At 41.6% G+C, this 23,693-nt stretch overlaps 1 protein-coding gene across 2 annotated transcripts in view; it reads left to right on the top strand.

The window, feature by feature from the left end:
- LOC106610012 (inactive ubiquitin carboxyl-terminal hydrolase 53-like) overlaps positions 1-23,693 on the top strand; it is a 51,369-nt gene that overhangs the window by 12,109 nt on the left and 15,567 nt on the right. Inside the window, exons 5-15 of one of the 2 annotated variants that reach the window (XM_014209108.2) lie at positions 84-218; positions 2,001-2,114; positions 2,730-2,812; positions 10,707-10,812; positions 13,082-13,228; positions 14,528-14,677; positions 15,768-15,936; positions 18,054-18,164; positions 18,487-18,609; positions 20,083-20,890; positions 21,310-21,374. In XM_014209108.2, the coding sequence (XP_014064583.1) occupies positions 84-218; positions 2,001-2,114; positions 2,730-2,812; positions 10,707-10,812; positions 13,082-13,228; positions 14,528-14,677; positions 15,768-15,936; positions 18,054-18,164; positions 18,487-18,609; positions 20,083-20,890; positions 21,310-21,374 (2,011 nt within the window). Of the gene's footprint in view, positions 1-83; positions 219-2,000; positions 2,115-2,729; positions 2,813-10,706; positions 10,813-13,081; positions 13,229-14,527; positions 14,678-15,767; positions 15,937-18,053; positions 18,165-18,486; positions 18,610-20,082; positions 20,891-21,306; positions 21,375-23,693 lie in introns of both variants that reach the window. The other variant, XM_014209106.2, reaches the window with a different exon arrangement.

Genomic DNA, 23,693 nt, shown 5'->3' with positions numbered 1-23,693 from the left:
CCGTCTCTTAGAGACTTGATAATTAAGGCAACGTACAGTACCCCCCTCCCCTCAATTCTCTACAACGCTTTTTCCCCCTGCAGAGTATTTTCAGCCAGTTCCAGCAGAGCCGAGAGCGAGCGTTGCCTTCGGATAGCCTGCGCCACGCCCTCGCCGAAACCTTTAAGGACGAGCAGCGCTTCCAACTTGGCCACATGGACGACGCTGCAGAGTGCTTTGTAAGTCTAGGACCGTAGCACTTTCTTTTTAGAGATCGAAATGTCATATCAGCCTTTTTTATTGAACTAAAGCAGTTTACCAAAACTCTCCGTTGGTACCCCTTAAATTTGCAAAATTACAGTAACTTTCCCAAAAGTAATTTTGCAACCCTAACCCAGTACAAATATACCTGATTCATCTAGTCACTTAACCAGTTAAGTCAGCTGTGCTAGTTCTGGAATAAATCAATTAAGTGGAAACGGCTGAGAGTACTTTAAGGAGAGGTTTGGGAAACACTGAGCTAAAGGAACAGAAGCTAGGAGGTCAGAGGGTATTTTCTGCTTAGCACACACAAGGTTATATCTCCAACTGAGGTATTTGGGGATTCTCCTAGAGCCATCCAATGGTACCATCTTACAGTAGCTGAAGACCATAATAACCCTATTCAACCAAAAAGGAAGTCAGGAAGACGCCAGGGTAAGACAAGACTACATTTCTCCTGTGCTGTAAAAATATGTTTATAATTTTGAGCAGTTGATTTAGTCTTTCCATGACATAGACGGACCAGGTGAATCCAGGTGACAGCTATGATCCCTTATTGATGTCACCACTTCAATCAGTGTAGATGAAGTGGAGGAGACAAGTTAAAGAAGGATTTTTAAACCTTGAGACAATTGAGACATGGATTGTGTATGTATTTGTATTTGTTAGGGATCCACATTAGCTGCTGCAAAGGGGTACATATAACGCATACAACAATATTACAATGTACGTGTGTGTGGAGTGTGTGTGCTCGTGCCTGTGTGCATATACGTTTGTCTGTACGTGTGTGTCTCTTCACACTACCCGCTGTTCCATAAAAAAATGTTTTATATGTTTTTTAAATCTGATTCTACTGCTTGCATCAGTTACCTGATGTGGAATAGAGTTCCATGTAGTCATGGCTTTATGTAGTACTGTGCACCTCCCAGTCTGTTCTGGAATTGTGAAGAGACCTCTCGTGGGATATGCGTGGGTGTCCGAGCTTTGTGCTAGTAGTTTAAACAACTCGGTGCATTCAGCTTGTCAACACCTCTTACAAAAACAAGTAGTGATGAAGTCAATCTCTCCCCCACTTTGAGCCACGAGAGATTGGCATGCATATCATTAATGTTAACTCCCCATGTACATTTAATGGCCAGCCGTGCTGCCCTGTTCTGAGCAAAAGTCCCTCTTTGTGGCACCTGACCACACGACTGAACAGTAGTCCAGGTGCAACAAAACTAGGGCCTGTAGGACCTGCCTTGTTGATAGTGTTGTTAAGATGGCAGAGCTGTGCTTTATTATAGACAGATGTGTGCCATTCAGAGGGTGAATGACCAAGACAAAAGATGAAAGTGCCTTTGAACAGGGTATGGTAGTAGGTGCCAGGCACACCAGTTTGAGTGTGTCAATAACTGCAACACTGCTGGGTTTTTCACGCTCAACAGTTTGCTGTGTGTATCAAGAATGGTCCACCACCCAAAAGACATCCAGCCAACTTGACACAACTGTGGAAGCATTGGAGTCAACGTGGACCATCATACCTGTGAAATGCTTTCGACACCTTATAGTCCATGCTCCCACGAATTGAGGCACGGACTACAAGTGCAACTCAATATTAGAAAGGTGTTCTTAACGTTTTGTACACTCAGTGTACACTGTTATGTTTCTACTCACAGATATGTGTATCAGGATAGTTTGGGCTACAGATGCTAAGGATGTAATGGAAAACAGTGACTTCAGATGTCTGACCTCATTTTGTTTAATTCTTGGTGCACAAGGAGAACATTCTGGAGAGGATTCACCTGCACATAGTTTCTGACACGGCGACTGAGGCCTGCACATCCAAGTCCTGCATTACCCACCAGAAGTTTGCCATGACACTTTATGAACAGGTAATGTGATTTATTTAATCCACTGTTGATTGGAAAGAGGGAAAAGGAGAGACATATAGAATTGTGGGTGACACTCTATTTAAGGGATACAGGTGTGATGCATCATGATACGTTCATAATGCATTATAAGCCTTACCATCAGTATCTATGAAGTCTTTATAATGTGTTATCATCTTATAATGAAACAGCTATTTTCAGCCATTTTCAGCCATTTGACAAATTTCCATATAAAAAGACGTAGCATTTTCTAAGTTAATTTCTAAAGCATTTATAAGGACTTATACATGCTTGTAACAAGTAATAATACACTATAACTGTATGCCCTAAGTAAAGTGTTACCCAATAGTGACATACTTACTAACAACAAAAAGATTGTAAAACCAAGTCAATTCAATTCAATTGATCTTTATTGTCCCCGTAGGGGAATTCTTGCGCCACCTAAGAAAGACATATACATGCATAAATAAAAGCATACATACAGCATAAATTAGATTTTGCCCCGAAAGCCAATCTGATAAGGCCTAAACACATATCATCGGATTTCCAATTTCAACTTTCTGTCAGTTATTCTGTTATTTTAATTTGACATGAAACTTTGTTTTTCTCCCCCTGCAGTTTGTATGTCGTAGTTGTGGCGCCTCCTCGGACCCCCTTCCTTTCACAGAGTTAGTGCATTATGTCTCCACCACAGCCCTATGGTAAGTACTTCCTCTAAGAAACTTGACACACAGAACTAAATCTTTGCTCTAAGCCAAAGGGGGATTTTCTGGTGAGATGGCGCTGAACTGGATAGCTGCCGTCTTACGGGCTCCTGGTATTGTGTTTTTTTACGCTGATCTTAACTTATTTCCACCATCATTTCCTGTGACCGAAAACAGCTTCTGGACATCAGAACAGCCATCACTAACCTCAATTTAGATGAAGATTTCTACTTCAACGAGTCGGCAGTTCTGGACGTTGATCCCTGGGACTCGAAAGAGGCGATCGTCCAATGTTTTGTTGACGAACGAACAATCACTAGAGAACAAACTGGACGAGCTCCGTTCGAGACTATCCTATCAACGGAACCTGAAGAACTGTAATATCCTATGTTTGTTGAAGTCGTGACTGAACAAGAAATTGGATAATATACACCTCGCTGGCTTTTCCATGCATCGTCAAGATTGGACGGCAGCTTCGGGTAAGATGAGAGGGGGAGGGTTGTGTATGGGGTCAATTTCACGCCATATGTATTGAATTCAAAATAAAATAAATTGTGAACATGAAAAATAAAGTTGAGAATGTAAACATTATATTTTCGAGAACGGGTGAAATCAAAAACCAAACAATTGAATGCAAAACATATCATTTTAAAGCGAGAGCAAAACTCTATGACAAATTATTTAAAAGTATATTTGAAAACAAATGCAAAAATCATTTTCGGTTAAACTTTCCCAGCAACCAATCCTATTGAATACATTTTGCCTACGCTCTTGCCTGCATATACTGCATGTACTGGAGTATTGTCATGCTGAAACAGGAAAGGGCCTTCCCTTTGCCACAAAGTTGGAAGCACAGAATCGTCTAGAAAAGGGCAAAGGCCGGCCCGGGCCCGCGACCTGATTCAATACGGCCCGCGGAATCATGCTCAGATCACATAAAGAATTTAAGATAGTAAAGTTTTGAAAAACGTATTTGTTATTCAAATTAAAAGCCCAATGAATACTCGCCTTTGTGTAATGATTTAACTCCCAGCACTTGTGGGACATTTATTTTGAAGGCACGTATAATTAACAACTGCACGAGGACAGACAGTGACTGACAGGCTGACACACTTCACAGTTACAAATAGTAGCTAGCTATAAATTGCCAAAAATGTGTTTTTCAAAGATAAAAAAAAAGGAAAGTAGACAATGAATGTCGGGTGTTCCAGCAAGAGTGGACATCAAAATATTTCTTTATTGAGGTATCAGGGAAAGCTGTGTGCTTAGTGTGCAAAGAGAGCATCGCTGTCTTGAAAGACTACAATTTGTCCTGACACTTCCAGATGAAGCATGCAGAGAAATATAGGAATATGTATTCTGAGCAGAGGGCAAGTGCATCGAAAGAGTTGCTTTCTCAGTTGCAAAAGCAGCAAGGACTTTTCACAAAACTGCATTCAGCAAACGACGGAATTGCGAGAGGTAGCTATGTACCGTCTCACAAAATTACTAAACATAGCAAGCCATTTAGCTGAGGGTGAATTCATTAAATAATGTTTAATTGACTCTGCAGCAATACTTTGCCCCGACAAGAAAGAGCTGTTTGAAAATGTTTCCCTGTCAAGACGATATGGTGTGTTGAGGACATCACAGAGAATATGGAACAACAGTTGAAAGACATGGTAAAGAATTTCTCCTATTTCTCCTTGGCCCTGGATGAGAGCAGTTGATATTCTTATGCGGTATACCCCCAGACTTTTAAATTACAGAGGAGCTTGCTTCAGTACAGTCAATGAAGAGCACAACCACAGGGAAAGATTTATTGGAGGAGGTTAATAAGTGTGTGGCAAAGTGGGACTGAGTTTTGAAAAGTTATCCAGTGTAACCACTGATGGGTGCCCAAACTTGACAGGAAAAAAGTTGGCCTTTTGAAAAGGATACAAGATCAAGTAGCTAAGCTGAACCGAGATCAGAAAATTATTTTTCTGCATTGCATTATTCATCAGGAGGTGCTCTGTAAATGTGTTCTGAAAATGAGCCATGTTGTGGATACAGTCACTAATGTGGCAAACTTCGTAAGAGCAAAATCGTTAACCCACAGGCAGTTTGTCTCACTGTTGGAAGAGGCAGTTGGATCATGCAGATCTCCCCTACCACACAAACCTGAGAAGGCTGAGTTTGGGGAAGGTGCTTAAAAGGGTGTGGGACTTGAAGTTTTTGCAAATTAAAAGGAAAATATGTGGATTTCCCTCAACTGCAAGATGAAAATGGTTGGCTGATTTTGGCATCACCATGGACATCGTGGCCGTCATAAATGAACTGAATTCCAAACTACAAGGGAAGGGCCTTTTTTCACATTAGATGTAAAGCTTTGTCAAAGCCTTCAAGGGAAAATTCCTCCTCCTGATCCGCCAAGTAGAAGCCAACAATCTCACCCACCGTCCGACACTACTAGTCTGTTCCCTATCAGATGACCAGCGGGAGAAGTATACATCGCTGCTGCATGCATTGAACGGTGAGTTTTCTTGTCGTTTTGAGGATTTCAAAGTGTTGGAAAATGACATGCTGTTGGTTTCCTCTCCTTTCACCTTCAATGTGGATAACGCTCCCACTGACGTGCAACGTGAACTTATCAATCTTCAGTCTGATGCAGTGATTAGAGAACTATTCAAAACAATGTCACTGATGAGGTTATATGCATCTCTCAATGAAAACAAAACTTTCCAAAGATTAGGAGTCATGTTCAGAAGATGTATGTACTGTTTGGGTCAACCTATGTATGTGTACAGACATTTTTAGTGATGAAATATAACAAGTCAAAACTGTAATACCTTATGCTGAAGCATAAGGTATTACAGATTTGACTTGTTATATTTCCTCACTAAAAATGTTGTGGCTGAACGACGACACTATCAACATACAGCTGGCTGGTTATACGCCGCATCGGTAGGATAGAACAGTGGCGTCTGGTAAGACAAGGGGCGGTGGACTATATATTTTTGTAAATAACAGCCGGTGCACAATATCTAAGGACGTCTCAAGCTATTGCTCGCCTGAGTATTTCATGATAAGCTGTAGACCACACTATCTACCTAGAGAGTTTCTCTGTATTTTTCGTAGCTGTTTACAAACCCCCACAGTCAGAGGCTGGCACTAAGCCACCATTGAATGAGTTGTATTCTGCCATAGGCAAATAAGAAAACGCTAACCCAGAGGCGGCGCTCCTAGTAGCCGGGGACTTTAATGCAGGGAAACTTAAATCCGTTTTACCAAATTTCTATCAGCATGTTAAATGTGCAACCAGAGGAGAAAAAAAACTCTAGACCACCTTTACTCCACACACAGAGACACATACAAAGCTCTCCCTCGCCTTGCATTTGGCAAATCTGACCATAATTCTCTCCTGGTTCCTGCTTACAAGCTAAAATTAAAGCAGGAAGCACCAGTGACTAGATCAATAAAAAAGTGGTCAGATGAAGCAGATGCTAAGCTACAGGACTGTTTTGCTAGCACAGACAGGAATATGTTAATGGCTTCCTCCGATGGCATTGAGGAGTACACCACATCAGTCACTGGCTTCATCAATAAGTGCATTGATGATGTCATCCCCACAGTGACCGTACATACATACCCCAACCAGAAGCCATGGTTTACAGGCAACATCCGCACTGAGCTAAAGGCTAGAGCTTCCGCTTTCAAGGAGCGGGACTAACACGGAAGCTTATAAGAAATCCCGCTATGCCCTCCGACAAACCATCAAACAGGCAAAGCGTCAATACAGGACCAAGATCGAATTGTACTACACCAGCTCTGACCCTCGTCGGATGTGGCAGGGCTTGCAAACCCTAACTGACTACAAAGTGAAGCACAGCCGAGAGCTGCCCAGTGACACAAGCCTACCAGACGAGCTAAACTACTTCTATGCTCGCTTCAAGGCAAATAACACTGAAATGTGCATGAGAGCACCAGCTGTTCCGGAAGACTGTGTGATGACACTCTCCGCAGTCGATGTGAGTAAGACCTATAAACAGGTTAACAGACAGATTACCAGGACGTGTACTGCGAGCATGCACTGACCAACTGGCAAGTGTCTTCACTGACATTACCAGGACGTGTACTGCGAGCATGCGCTGACCAACTGGCAAGTGTCTTCACTGACATTTTCAACCTCTCCCTGTCCGAGTCTGTAATACCAAGCAGACCACCATGGTGCCTGTGCCTAAGAACACTAAGGTAACCTGCCTAAATGACTACCAACCCATAGCACTCACGTCTGTAGCCATGAAGTGCTTTGAAAGGTTGGTCATGGCTCACATCAACACCATTATCCCAGAAACCCGAGACTCACTCCAATTTGCATACCGCCCCAAGAGATGTGAATCTGTACACAGATGATGCAATCTCAATTGCACTCCACACTGCCCTTTCCCACCTGGACAAAAGGAACACCTATGTAAGAGTACTATTCATTGACTACAGCTCAGCGTTCAACACCATAGTGCCCTCAAATCTCATCAATAAGCTAAGGACCCTGGAACTAAACACCTCCCTCTGCAACTGGATCCTGGACTTCCTGCCGGGCCAAACCCAGGTGGTAATGGTAGGTAACAACACATCTGCCACGCTGATCCTCAACACAGGGGCCCCTCAGCGGTGTGCGCTCAGTCCCCTCCTGTACTCCCTGTTCACTCATGACTGCACAGCCAGGTGCCAACACCATCATTAAGTTTGCCGATGACAGAACAGTGGTAGGCCTGATCACCGACAACGATGAGACAGCCTATAGCGAGGAGGTCAGAGACCTGGCTGTGTTGTGCCAGGACAACAACCTCTCCCTCAGCGTGATCAAGACAAAGGAGATGATTGTGGACTACAGGAAAAAGAGGACCGAGCACGCCCCCATTCTCATCGACGGAACTGCAGTGGAGCAGGATGAGAGCTTCAAGTTCACCAACAAACTAACATGGTCCAAGCACACCAAGACAGTCGTGAAGAGGGTACGACAAAACCTACTCCCCCTCAGGAGACTGAAAAGATTTGCCATGGGTCCTCAGATCCTCAAAAGGTTCTACAGCTGCACCATCGAGAGCATCCTGACTGGTTGCATCACTGCCTGGTATGGAAACTGCTCAGCCTCTGACCACAAGGCACTACAGATGGTAGTACGAACGGCCCAGTACATCACTGGGGTTCAAGCTTCCTGCCATCCAGGACCTCTATACCAGGCGGTGTCAGAGGAAGGCCCTAAATATTGTCAGACTCCTGCCACCCTAGTCATAGACTGTTCTCTCTGCTACTGCATGGCAAGCGGTACCGGAGCGCCAAGTCTAGGTCCAAGAGGCTTCTAAACAGCTTCTACCCCCAAGCCATAAGTCTCCTGAACACCTAATTAAATGGCTACCCAGACTATTTGCATTGCACCCCCCTCTCTCTTTTTTACATCGCTGCCTCTCTGTTGTTATCATGTATTCATAGTCACTTTAATAACTCTGCCTACATGTACATATTACCTCAACTAACCGGTGCCCCCGCACATTGACTCTGTAACGGTACCCCCCTGTATATAATCTCGCTATTGTTATTTTACCGCTGCTCTTTAATTATTTGTTATTATACCTGTTGTATTCGGCGCATGTGACTAATAACGATTTGATTTGAAGTCAAGGGACAGATAATCTCTTACTGACTCTCACCTCTCAGCAATCCTGCGCATTGCAATGTCAGAAACTATAGCTGACTTCACTGCTCTAGTCAATGCCCATCAGAGACTTCACTCCTCACACTGATTGAGTAATTTAAATTTAATGTTGAGCTCTCTATCGTGTTATTGTGCAGTCCGTTAACAAGAGTTCAATCCGTGGGTGCTGAATGCACAGTGTACTTTTCCCTCCGTGTAGTTCATTGCATGTTTAATAATGAAAATACCTACCGAAAGGAGAGCGTGGATGTGGTTTATTTATGGTTTATTATGTTAAAGTTAAATAAGTAGCATATCTGGACGTGATTTACAGTAGATATATCTGTCAACACAGTCATATATATGATGTATAATTTTGTAATATGATTCTGGTCCGCAATGATATATTGTCCGCAATGATATATTCTAATGTGGCCCTCCTTGGAAATAATTGCCCAGGCCTGGTCTTGAATGTCATTGTATGAACTAAGGGCCCTAGCCCGGACTATGAAAAACAGCCACAACCATTATTCCTTCTCCACCAAACTTTACAGTTGGCACTATGCATTGGGGCAGGTAGCGTTCTCCTGGCATCCGCCAAACCCAGATTTGTCCTTTGGACAGCCAGATGGTGAAGCATGATTCATCACTCCAGATAACGCGTTTCCAATGCTCCAGAGTCCAATGGCGGCGAGCTTTACACCATTCCAGCTGATGCTTGACATTGCGCATAGTGATCTTAGGCTTGTGTGCGGCTGCTCGGCCATGGGAATCCATTTCATGAAGCTCCCGAGGAACAGTTCTTGTGCGGACGTTGCTTCCAGAGGATGTTTGGAACTCGGTAGCTACATGCTTCAGCAATCGGCGGTCCCGTTCTGTGAGCTTGTGTGACATAACACTGCGGCTAAGCCGTTGTTGCTCCTAGATGTTTCCACTTCACAATAACAGCACCTAGAGTTGACCAGGGCAGATCTAGCAGGGCAGAAATTTGACTAAGTGACTTGTTGGAAAGGTGACCTCCTATGACGGTACCATGTTGAAAGTCACTAAGCTCTTCAGTAAGGCCATTCTACTGCCAATGTTTGTCTATGGAGATTGCATGGCAGTGTGCTCGATTTTATGGCTGAAATCCAGTCATTTGAAGGGGTGTTCACATACTTTTGTATATATAGTGCATCTTCTTCAATTACCTCATACCCCTGCACATTGACAGCCTCAATTTGTCAGTGCATGGACAACAAGGTGTCGAAAGCGGTCCAGAGGGATGCTGGCCCGTGTTGACTCCAATGCATCCCACAGTTGTGTCAAGTTGCCTGGATATCCTTTGGGTGGTGGACCATTCCTGATACAGACGGGAAACTGTTGAGTGTGGAAAACCCAGCAGCGGTGCAGTTCTTGGCAACTACTACCACACCTCGTTCAAAGGCACTTAAATATTTTGTCTTGCCCATTCACCCTCTGAATGGCACACATACACAATCCGTCTCAATTGTCTCATGGCTTAAAAATCATTATTTAACCTGTCTCCGCCCCCTTCATCTACACTGATTGAAGTGGATTTAACAGGTGACATCAATAAGGGATGATAGCGTTCACCTGGTCAGTCTATGTCATGGAAAGAGCAGGTGTTCCTAATGTTTTGTACACTCAGTGTCTAGCAAGTTAACGTTACTCATTGTGTATGTATTCCTTGTGTTATTATGTTTCTATATTTTTCTCTCTGCATTGTTGAGAAAAACCTGTACGTAAACATTTCACTGTTTAGTCTACACCTGTTGTTATACGAGGCATGCGACAAATAACATTTGATTTGGTTTAGCAACATTTTATATTACAGTGCATAGGCATCGTTCTATAATAACTGTAAGGCAATAACCTATGTGAATGCCTTGTACCAGGTGTGTACGCACAGCTAGTTGTAGAATAGACCTACTACTCTAATAGGTCGTGCCACAACTTCTTTTACCAAAGTACTCTAACTGCATAATGTGCTAGTGGTCGGTAAGACTTTAGGCTACAGTGCTATTATAACTGTCTAACTTGTGTGTAAGTACAGTGTGTCAGTACAGTGTAATAACTTTACTGTAACTGTACTGCAAAGTGTGACCGTGCTAGCCTGCTAAGCGATCACAACGTACGTTGTTCCTCTTACACTTTCTGTTAGGTTTGGATAAGGCTTATGTGATTTACAGTGCAGAAGGACACCACTCATATCCTGCCCCCTCTGTGTCCCAGCCAACAGGTGGACCGCTTCTTGGGGCAGAACGACAGGCTTCGGTCGGACATGTTCGGGGAATTGCTGCAGGCGGCAAACACCTTCGGTGACCTACGGAACTGTCCGGTATGTTGCTCATTTTCATTATGAACCACAGTTTGATGTCTAATATCCAATGTGATGTATTTGGTTTTGATAGACATGTGGCCATGCTGTTATCTATGCAGCCAGAAAGTTGTTGCTGAACAATGTGAAAGCAATGTGCCGTCATCCCAGTTTCTAGCAGTACATGACTCCAATGGATTATTTATGTAATCTATGACCAAAATAGTCCAAACCCATTTTATTTTTAAAAAATATCCAGAACTCCTCGTCCAATCAAATCACTCTGTTAGTCAATTACTGTTGGTCAGGTCATGTAGTGGACAGGGATTGTGCTTTTTGAACTGTGAAAGTCCGTTACTGTAGCAATGTTCATGATGTTATTTGTTTATAAATCACTGTCATCTTCTGAATACAGAAAGGATCTAGCGATTAATGGATTCTACCAGCTATTCTATCAGTATCAAAAACATTCTGTGATTGATTAACTATAGGACACATCTTCACATAAATGTTACTCTGTAAATACTACAATACTGTTTTATTGAACTGAACCTTAACGTATGACCTTCAGAACAATATATTATAGCTACTGTACCTGCAGTATCCCAAAGCAAGTGAATGCAGATCCACAGTATTTAATTCAAACCCGCATCGAGCTGATTTCTACTCTCTGCATTCTGCTGTGTGACATTATGATGGAACAGGCCTGAAGGAGAGGCAGCCAGACTAGTGTTAGGGATATAAATAGCAGTTAAGGCTTATCCACTGTTGCTCTCTCATCTTGATTGGCTAGCACTGGTCTACCACTTCAATGTGCGTCAGCCCTGGTGCAAGTGCTTTGTTCCATTAACCCTTTCTACTGTTCCTGGATCAAAAAATCTTATCACGCAGGATTATTAAAGGTAGATATTAAAGCTAATTTTGCATTTTATGTAATGAAAGTTGTATTTCATTTTTCATATTAACAACATTAAGAATAACTAACAACGTGTAAATAATAATTATAAAGGATTAGTAAATAGTTTATTAATCATTATACACTGGGTGGTTCGAGCGCTGAGTGCTGATTGGCTGACAGCCATGGTATATCAGACCGTATACCATGGGTATGACAAAACATTTATTTTTACTGCTCTAATTACATTAGTAACCAGTTTATAATAGCAATAAGGCACCTCGGGGGGTTTGTGATGTATGGCAAATGTACCACGGCTAAGGGCTGTTTCCAGGCACTCCACTTTGTGTCGTGCACGGACATGCACGGTCAACGGTGGGACCTAATACAGACAGGTGTGTGCCTTTCAAAATCATGTCCAATCAATTGAATTTACCACAGGTGGACTCCAATTAAGTTGTAGAAACATCTCAAGGATGATCAATGGAAACAGGATGCACCTGAGCTCAATTTGAATCTCATAGCGAAGGGTCTGAATACTTATGTAAATAAGGTATTTCTGTTTTTTATTTTTTATACATTTACAAACATTTCTAAACTTGTTTTCTCTTTGTCATTATGAGGTATTGTGTGTAGATTGCTGAGGATTTTTATTTATTTAATCAATTTTAGAATGAGGCTGTAACGTAACAAGTCAAGGGCGGTGAATACTTTCCAAAGGCACTGTATGTGCATATATTAGCATTTTCGTTATTTTTCTCAGCATAGAGTTTGTATGAAGGTACACATCACACTATTACAACAGTTTGACTGTTTTTGAATAAAATGTTCAATATATTTTCTTGAGGATCCTCTGTGTTGTGTGCTTATTGTTTAACCATTGATATATTCTATGGGCCATTTTGAGACCTTAAGGAGGTACTGCTGGAATATCTACCAATGGCATATCCTGTGATAAATGACACTGGTCACGCAAAACATTTATAAAGTGTATATATAGCCCACACTTTAGATGAGGCCACGGAAAAATACTTAACTAACGATTAGTAAATGGTTTATAAGGACTTATATTAAACATCTTATACATCATTATTAAATACTTTAGAAGTTGTTCATAAATGTATGAATCACTAGGTTACTAACATTTACAAATGTGGGAGTAATCATTAATAAATGAATAAACTATTTACTAATCCATTATAAATGCTTTATTACGTGGAGTTATTATAAAGTGCAACCATAGTGCTGTATATATTATAGTTTATGATTCCTATATGATGCAACATGTTTCATGGCAAAGTTGACAAGGTTTCTGGAATAAAATACATAGATTTATATATAGATTTCTGCTTTTAATTATCTCTCCTGGATGATAGTTTCTCATCGTCTTTGCAGAGCAACTGTGGCCAGAGCATCAAGATCTGTCGGGTTCTCATGAACCGCCCAGAGATCGTCACCATTGGCTTTGTGTGGGACGCAGAGCAGTCTGACCTTACAGAGGATGTGGTGAGGTCACTGGGTCCACATCTCAACCTCTCGGGGGTAAGAGTTAAAGATGCACAATGGAAGTTTAGTCGCTAATTGTTTACCTCAAATTTGGCTTGAGGGTTGACTGTATGGTTCATATACATGATTATGTAATATTAATCAATTTATTTTAATAATAATAATACAGAGTAAGATAATAATAACTATATATATATATATATATATATATATATATATATATCATTTAGCAGACTTTTATCCAAAGCAACTTAGTCATGCGGCACACATTTTTGTATGGGTGGCCCCATTGCCAATCGAACCCACAAACCCTAGGCATTGCAAGCGCCATGATCTACCAATTGACCCACACAGCACCCCAATCCCATTCAACCACACAGTCCTTCATTTTAGAATATTTTTTACTCTTACATGGGTGTCCAATTATGTAATTTCTGCACAGAATTTTATCCTATTTGGTGGACCCTTTTGGTTTTAAACACACCCCCAGTGGCTAATCTTCAGTATACAAGATACAGTATATACAGTTTCATCTGTAAGATTTCCTGTTTCTCATTTTAACCGCTAAAATAAAGTAGCTACGCCTCCATTTTGAGGAAAACAACTTAAAAATGAAGATCATGAAAGAAAACAAAAAACACTAAATCAAATATTTGCATGTATGTGAGATATTACAAAATATGATAACAAGAGATAAACAAGTCAGGAAAAGCTGACAGCACTACAATGTTATTACTACAGTTATTACATGAATAGTGGAACTTTAGGTGTAGTGTTGAAACAGGTCTAACAGATGTAAGTTATACGTTACAATGCTATAACATATACACTATAATTACACTGACTGCACCTGCCTATGTAAGTACCATGTAAATACATACTGTAGGTATTAAGGACACTTATTGTAAAACTTATTCGTAAATCCTTGAATTTATTCATGCCACAATCAGGTATAACAATTGTTAGTAGTTTGTAGCAATATGTAAATGTAATTACACTGTACCTGCCTTTGTAACTACCATTTAAATGCATAGTTATTAGGGGCACATACTGTGAAGTATGATCAAAGAACAAAATTATGAACACACATTTCAAATGTGAAATGGCTCACACACAAAGAGACGACATGATTGTCCAATGATTATGTTCACATTCCAGTCTGACTAAATCCTATCCAGGTCTGGCAGGCATCTGTAAAGTAGCCAGACTGGATAGCTGTATTAGGGTTGCTTGAGTATTAACCAAGTGTCAATGTTGGTTGAAGATTCCTGTCCTAATTGATCATCGGTATGCCATCTTTCATGTATGTCCTATTTCATGTATGTCATATTTCAGCTGTTCAACCGGGTCACTGATGAGAACGCCAAAAGGAGTGAGTTACATCTCGTGGGAATGATTTGTTTCTCCAGCAAACATTACTCTGCGTTCGCTTATCACACCAAGTCCTCAAAATGGGTCTTCTTTGATGACGCCACCGTGAAAGAAGTGAGTGTTCAAATGAATGTGTTGGTGTCTGTTTCAAATGAATTGAGAAAAATGCTTCTAATATCTCATAGATGATCTATTTGTGCAGATGTTGCAAAAGTAATGTCAAAACTTTGAAAACCACCTCAAAAGTGTTCTTATGTGGAGATAAGTCCCAGGCCATCAATTCAGTAGATCTAGCCACATCAAATGAATTGGAACATTAAGGACCAAATAATTTCCAGATCTTATTCGGTGCTTTTCTTTTTCATTAATTTGGTGTTGGCATACAGATAGATTGCCACAATCCAAGGCGTGGGATTCATCTTGATGTTAGACTACATATTAGGTTCAAAAACATCTGGTAAGTGTTGATTTTGGAGTGTAATGTTCCTTTAACATTGCCGACCGGTAAACATAATCTGCGTTTAATGAATAAAAGAAAATAGGTTATTATTACTCTTTTGACAGGAGCCGTAAAAGCAATGCTTTCCTTTTAACAGCTGGGCTATCCTTTGATCTATCCTTGGGATCCTGAGTGGCGCACTGCATCGCAGTGCTAGATGCATCACTACAGACCCGGGTTCAATCCCAGGCTGTATCACGACCGGCCGTGATCGCGAGTCCCATAGGGCGGTGCACAATTGGCCCAACGTCGTCTGGGTTAGGGAGGGTTTGGCCGGGTAGGCCGTCATTGTAAATAAGAATTTGTTCTTAACTGACATGCCTTGTTAAACAAACATTTTAAAAGCTCAGCAATCAACTAAAGGCTCTCCCAAGAGCTCTGCCAAATTGTAATGATGAAACATGAAAGCAAAATGGTTCACAAAAGACGGAAGCCATTTTAACATCTTACTTGAACTATCCATCGTTAAGCTGACAGTTATGCAAGGTCTATGCCTCACCATCAAAAACACGACACTGGACCATGTTTCATTTGGAATCACCACACACGCAGAAAGACACAGCAAATTCTCTGTACTTCACATTATATGAAGTAAATAAAAACGTCAACATACTAGTTGCTACTATTTAGCGTTTAGTCTCAAACATGTCAGTCACACATTAAAACATTCTTTTCACTTTTACGTTATTTTTATGTTCTTCTTAGATCGGATCCAAGTGGAAAGACGTGGCCTCTAAATGCATCCGGGGACATTTCCAGCCACTGCTCCTGTTCTACACTAACCTGGAGGGGACCCCAGTCTCCAGCGAGGACGCACCCAGACAAACGATTATGTGTCCCCGCTTCAAGCCCCACATCAACGGGGAAGTGCCAGGTAAGACGAAACCTTAACGGTTGGTTTACACAATGAGTCGTCACAAAAACAGTTGGTTTTTAGCTGCTACACTGGACTCGTTACTCGTTATAAAGAGTTTTTGGCCGTGTGCCGCACTTCAAATTCTTGAAAATAGAACTAGAGTGTAATTTTATGCAAAGTTTTGTAGGTTCTAGGTTATATTGAAATTAATGACAGTGTCTCAGGTTCAGCCAAAATTTAAGTTTCCAGTGTAGCAGACCTTTATGGGAGGTGTAGGGCGTGGTAGGTGAAGGGTCGTTAAACATTCACTTCACTTTTTCGGTCACTACCACCTGGTGCAAAAATGTTGGTAACACTTTACTTAAGGCATTTAGGTAGAATGCATTATGATGTGATCATAAAGCTTTGTAAGACTTTGTTTCACACTCGTCCTGTGGCTAGCTCAGTGTCTTTCCTCAATGGCCTGCCCATACACAAGGTTCTATCTAGATCACACATCCAACACGTTTGCTTTCGGAAATGGTGCCCTGCTCTTTGAAACGGACCGTTTAGCCTGGGCGTCGTATCCGGTCACCTCTTTCGGAATGGGATTTGATTTTCATTGTTACGTGGATAAGCGTAAATAATTAAAGTGTTGTGTTGGGTTATTGTTTGATGTAGATTATTGGTTTATATAAGGACGGATATTTGTGAGGATGCTTTTGGGCAGTATTGGCCAGATTATCGATGCTGTTGATAGTTTTTTTTAGGCATTGTTAACCTGCTTTTGCAGTGCTCTTGTCTGAGAATAACCTTTTCCCGATTTGGAGATTATCTGGTCAGGAAAATGTAAATTGTGGGCTCGCCAGAGACTACATAAATACTTGTTTCATGTTGAAATCCAATCGAATATAAATACACTTACCATGCCATATTTGGCAAATTTTGTAAAGTAAACAAAGAGTGCAATTTTCCAGTCATATTGCTGCACCTGTGACCAAGTAAAGCAAAAATTATTTGGGGGGATGGGACAATCAAATCTCACTGGTTGCCCTATATACTGTACAGTCACGCATGCATTTCACAACACCCGCAATAACATCTGCTATACATGTTTGTGTGACCAATAAAATTGATTTGATGACTACTGATGAAGAGTAGCTGGTATGCTGTAACACTGGTTAGGTGTCCGAATTCTCTACTTTTCTCCAGAAGTGTACACTCACAAAGTGGACGCTCCTCCCCATGCATTTAAAAGCATGATCTAAAAAGCTTATGAAATAATTTACCTAATTGTGCATGTGGGTTGATTCCAAAAGCAAGAAAATTATTTTGAGGGCCTAATTCCAATAGGAATCAGATATTAGTCTGGACCTTACAAGAAAGCATTTTGAGGGCCTGATGTGGCTCCAGAGCCATGGGAGCATCCACCGTATTCTTTGCACCAGCCTTTTCTTTTTAAATCTGTGAAGGCAAGTGAAAATGTGTACACACAAAGCAGCAGGGTAAAGAATTGGTACGCAACATGGGCTGGCTAGATGCTACCAAAAATGGAGTAAACTAATGCCAGTTGCTGTTTTAGTGAGGCAGAACACCTTGGCAAGGATAGACACAGATTTGTGACAGGCCAACTACTGAGCTGGGTCATGTCATGTGTCATAGAAACACAACCAAAGGAGCAGACAACACTTGTGGAAAAAGTGCAACTTTTTTATAATGTTTTTTTTAAATGCATTGTCCAATGTTGCGTTTTAGCTTACAGCAGCTGTGGCCAGCTCTCCTCCTGTGCAGTTGGCCACCACTGCAGGATTTTATTCTAGTCTTACTTAACATACTTTATTCTGCTAACTGTTGAGAAAGTCAATCAGCTGGGTTAGTGTAGGGCTGGAACAAAGGCCTTCATACACATAGGTTGCGTTCCAGACCAACTGCATTGCAGATGTTGCATTACAACAACAAATGGTTGTGTGCCACGTCATTGACTGCGCAGTTAAGCATCAGATTGCTATATCATATGATGTGGATAGCTGACATGTTAAACACCCATCCAAGCGTTCTGAGATCTGGCATGCATCTGAAATGTAGTCAGCCTGGATCGTGGCCATTAGCTCTCACCTCATCTCACTGAATGCCTGTCTGATGTTCTGCTTCTGCAGCAGGGATGAAGAAGTTGGATGCCGTCTGGGAGAATGCAGGCCCATTCCGCTCCAACCAGGGGCCCTATAAGCAGATGCTACTTCCACCCTCCACCTCAGGCTACAAAAGAGGTAAGATCCGAATTGAGGCCAGTAGGCACAGAACAGTAGAAAATGCTTTGAAGCATATTGAACCTCATTTTCGTTTTCCATTTCAAAACGTTGTACTTCGGGGTGCTTTGCAGAACATGACCCAGACTTGGATTTTGGCGGAGGAAGACAACTAAGATTAAAAAAACACCTCAAAACATAAGTGTTGTTAAACCTTTTTTGTGTTATATTAAATGATTTTAAATGCCATGTATCCACATCGTGTGGTTGAATTGTGTTTTTAAATCAAATCAAATGAGCATGTGTTGTAACTCATTTGTTATCCCAATCCTGATATCCATAGTGAAAGGCCCACCTTGTTGTCCCAACAAATACCGGGTTCCTTCCAAGGAGACTTCCCAGAGGGTTGTAGAAGGGATAAAGAAGGAGGCCGAAAGAGGGCGTCGAAAACCAGATCCACACAAAGGTAACGTCCACTACAGTGATTGTTATACTCATAAGGTAACATTTTACTGTACTTTGAGGGGTACCTTGAAAAACAATGACAAGCGCTGATGACATGTGTAAGAACCAGTATATTGTGTCCATACTCTTTTTGTCAAAACAGTTTTAGCTTAAAGTGGCAGATAGAAATAACTTGCACAAAAATTGAAATGACTATTCATTGAATCAGAGGCAGTTACTTGTCACTGACTACCACAAACTTAATCTTGTGTGTGATGAGTGAACTATTCAACCAACCAGTGCTACAACCAAAATCAATGTATACTTGACTGTGTTAACCTGATTGTAGATTATTAAGATACAAGGGTTTTCTCTTCAAGATTGGTTGGATGATTCTTCACACTGTTTATAGACACAAATAGTATTGACTATAATGTGATATGATGCGGTGCACTTCCAATAGATTGCCTGAAGGGTCACTTGGATAATGTTTTGGTGCATTGTTTTTTAGATGTGGCCCCAAACCTAAGGGCAGCAATATGGAGTCAGGAAATGTTTTACAGGACTGGCCAATCTCCAAGAAAATAGCATACCATCTGTCCTACACAGATAAAGTTGTCTCAGGGCAAATAGAACCATGCAAGATGGAAATAATTGGTTCCAGAGTGCTTCACCACTTTCTGTTTTTTTGTGTAGTTCTAATCCTAGGTTTTATTATTTGTGTGACCTGCTTTTCTAAATTTTAGCCTACTGTATTATTCTTACATTTTCAGTTCAGAGGTAAGTTTTCTGATGAAGCTAAACAATGTGCTTTGCATTTTGCCAGTGTTTCCCAGAAGACCATGTGGCATGTGTCCCAAAAGTGCCCTTTCCAATCAGATTTTTCGACGCAAAATTCCACCTAAAACAATATTCAGAGAAAGATTATGTAATATTGTCTTTTGGAATATCTGGACGATGTTGGAAGGCTTTGTATCCTATATCAAATATCTTCAACTTTTCCGATATAAACCTTGGACCAAGTGCAGGAGATTTTCTTCTTTCAATCGAGCCATTCATTGTTCATGCAACATTTATCCAATCCTGAGAAATATATTTAAAAACCACCTAGATTAAGTTTATACGTAGATTGTAGGCCTAAATACATTTTACGATGCTACACAAGTACAATATGCATGCTTGGCACACTAAAATAAAAATGCTGTTTCTTACATATGTAGGATCTTAATTTGATCACCCTGTTGCAGGTGAACTTTCGAGCAATCTAGGAAAATGTAAATGTGTAGTGTATTTGAGGTTTAGAATTTCTAAAGTTTGTAATTTCCACTTTGAAATTTCAGACTTGATCTGCCCTAATGTATCAACCCCTACAAAAATGTCCATTAATTATAATCCACATAATAATTCATATTTCATGTTGCTGCAGAATTATTGTCCTGCTGTAGCAAACTGGCACACATTAAGATCCTACATCTGTATGTCACTTCCTGTTTAGATATGGCCTATGCCAGATCCCCTTCTGAGGGCGGGCTGAGGCAGCACGCTGACCAGAGGTTGCGAGGAGGCAGTGGAGCACGGGCTGACAAGTTGTCATCCTCCCACCAGAGCAGAGCTTTCCAGGACCCATGCTCTCAATCCGGTGCCCTTGGCGGTCACAGTTCGAGACAGGAAACCTCCCCTGGTCGCCAAGAACAGGACGGCAGCCAGGACGCGTGGGATAAGGGCAGCAGGTCGGGAGTGGGCCGTAACAAAGCCAAGCCCTCCTGGAGGCCCATCCGGGAAGTTCTGAATGTGGACAGCGTCTTGAATGACCTTGAACGGCGACAACAACAGCAGCACTATGGCGGCGGTGGTAGCCCCCGGCTCGCTAAACCCTCCTGTCAGGAGATCCCGCACGGCAGCGAACAGGACAACCGGGACTGGAAAAAAGAGCGGGAAAGGGATAAAGAGCGGGAACGGGACGGTCTCAGGATGAGGGAAGAGTGCAAGCAGCAGAAGTACTTGATGACGATTTACGAGGACGAGCAGCGGCAAGAGACGGAGAGCCACAGCTCCCTCGAATCGGAGGGCAGGGCAAGTGGGCACGGCGACCGGGGCGGTGGAGGGGGTGGAAGCAGCGGGAGTAGGGCCAAGGGCGGGCCCAAAGCCCTGTCGCGCAGCGACACCTGGACCATCCAGAGGACTGAGTCGGGATACGAGAGCAGCGACCGGCTGAGCAGCGGCTCCACCAACCCTGACTCGCCCGGGGTGGACAGCTTTGCCGGGAAGGAGCAGCGGTTGACACCAGAGGTGCAGTCTCAGAGGTATGATGGCAGACTGGGGTTTAAACCCAGATCTAGAGACCGGGCTTTAGCCTGCTGAGCTAAAATCTAGGAGCATAGATTAATGCCAGGTGTGCAGTCACAAAGGTAGACTTCGTTTACATTCAAATCTTGTATTAAGTGACTGTAATGCACTGTTCTTTAAGTTTAATCGAGTTCATGTGTTGACACCTAATAAACTTGCCTTATATTTGTTTATATAGATTTTTTTGTATTTTCAGGGGACCCATGTGTTTCCAGACAATAATACAATGAATTTAACACTTTAAATATCACACAAGGATAGTTGTACCACAATGTCCATCATAAACGTACTCTCTTAGGTGAAACACAATGATCTTACTCTCTGAAGTCCATTTTGAGTTGTTTGAGAGTTGAAATCTTCTTATTTTTTTCAGCAGGGGTCAGCTTCACCCAAACAGGTGCGATTCAAAACCTGATGCGGTACACTCCCCTTTGCATCAAGGTAAGTGGATGTTCTGTGCTTTCGAGCGTGTGTGTTTAATATATAAGTTGTACAGATGTATGATCTTAATTTGATCACTCTTTTGTTACTGAGAATTGTTCTGCACAGTGGGAAATGCAGATGGGCTTCATGATTTACATAAATTCACTGAAAACATGCAATAACACATGGTTATATTAACAGTATTTCACTTTTCATGTAGCCTAATTTTGGCCGGCTAATAGCCTAACCACTAATAAAGCCTAACCACCAATCAAGCAACATGCTGCAGGATTATTTTTGCTGCGACAATACTAGTCAATTAATATCCTACAGCTGTAGTACAGTATGTAGTGAAGGTTCATTGTTTGTAGTTTAAACTGAAACTGAGTCTTGTTCTCTCTAAAGGACAGTTTGAAAATGTACTAGGGTGGGAGGGCTGCTCCAAAACGGGAGGGTTGTCTAACTTTTGTTTTGCTTTGGGTAGAGTTGTGTGTTTTTTTTATTGGGCAAAGGGGAGGGTAGTACATTTTTCCCCTGATTTACATTCACCATTTTGCAGGTTTTCATGTCTTCCATATAGCCAATTTCCTCATCTGTTTCCATGTGCCCTCCCTATCTAGGTGTTTTGGCACTTCACTTATGCACTACACTTTTCCACAGGGGGTGTGAATACTTTCTCAAGGCACTGTATCTATTTTTAAATTACATTCTTGGAACATTCTTTGAACATTAGTAATATTTTCTTATGTTTTTTATGGAAAGTTTTCTTAATGTTCTGAAAACATGACTTCATATAGAACCATGAGGAAACCTGCAGAAAACATTATCCTGGAGTACTGAAATTCACACAGAAGAACATTGTTTCTTAATGTTCTCTGAACATTCTGAGAACATTACTTTAAATAGGACCATGAAGAGACCTGTAGAAAATGTTCTGCTGAAGTACTGAAATTCTAACAGAATAACATTGTTTCTTAACGGTCTCGGAACAATTTGATAACATTACTTTAAATAGAACTATGAGGAAACCTGTAGCAAACGTTACGCTGAAGTACTGAAATTCCCTCCAAAGAAACATGGTTCTCAAAATGTTACACTACATGATCAAAGGTATGTGGACACCTGCTCATCGAACATCTCATTCTAAAATCAAAGGCATTAATATGGAGTTGGTCCCCCTTTTGCTGCTATAACAGCCTACACTCTTCTGGGAAGGCTTTCCAATAGATGTTGGAACATTACTACGGGACTTGCTTCCATTCAGCCATAAGAGAATTAGTGAGGTCGAGCACCACTTGCTGTCGGCATTCCAATTAATCCCAAAGGTGTTTGATAGGGTTGAGGTCAGGGCTCTGCGCAGGCCAGTGAAGTCCATTCACACCGATCTCAACAAACCAGTTCTGTATGGACCTTGCTTTGTGCACGGGGGCAATGTCATTGCAAAATGGGAAAGAGCCTTCCCTAAACTGTTGCCACATCTAGAATGTCATTGTATACTGTGTTAAGATTTCTCTTCACTGGAACCAAGGTGCCTAGACTGAACCAGACCATTATTTCTCCTCCACCAAAGTTTACAGTTGGCACTATGCATTGGGGCAGGTTCCAATAGTCCAATAGCGGCAAGCTTTACACCACTCCAGCCGACGCTTGGCATTGCACATGGTGATCTTAGGCTTGTGTGCGGCTGCTCGGCTATGGAAATCAATTTCATGAAGCTCCTGACAAACAGTTATTGTGCTGATGTTGCTTCCAGAGGCAGTTTGGTCCCATTCTGTGAGCTTGTATGACATACCACTTCGCAGCTGAGCCATTGTTGCTCCTAGACGTTTCCACTTCACAATAATAGCACTTACAGTTGACTGGGGAAGCTCTAGCAGGACAGAAATTTGATGAACTAACTTGTTGGAAAGGTGCCACGTTGAAAGTTACTGAGCTCTTCAGTAAGGCCATTCTACTGCAAATGTTTGTCTATAGAGATTGCATGGCTTTGTGCTCAATTTTATGCACCTGTCAACAACGGGTGTGGCTGAAATAGCCAAATCCACTAATTTGAAGGGGTGTCCACATACTTTTCTATACATAGTGTATGTGCTAGCTGGGTATCCTGCACCATTCCAGAATGTTGTGGAACCTGGCCAAGATAATGCAAAGCAGTGCGACAAAAGCGACAACACAGAGTTACACATGGGATAAATACATGTACAGTTTAAAACACAATAGAAAAATCTATGTACAGTGTGTGCAAATGTTGTAAGGTTAGGGAGGTAAGACAATAAATAGGAAATAGTGGCAAAATAATTACAATTTAGCATTAACACTGGAGGGATGGATGTGCAG

This window comes from Salmo salar, chromosome ssa08, assembly GCF_905237065.1.
Source record: "Salmo salar chromosome ssa08, Ssal_v3.1, whole genome shotgun sequence".
In the NCBI taxonomy this organism is placed as follows: domain Eukaryota; kingdom Metazoa; phylum Chordata; class Actinopteri; order Salmoniformes; family Salmonidae; genus Salmo; species Salmo salar.
This window is presented reverse-complemented; position numbering and strand designations above follow the sequence as displayed.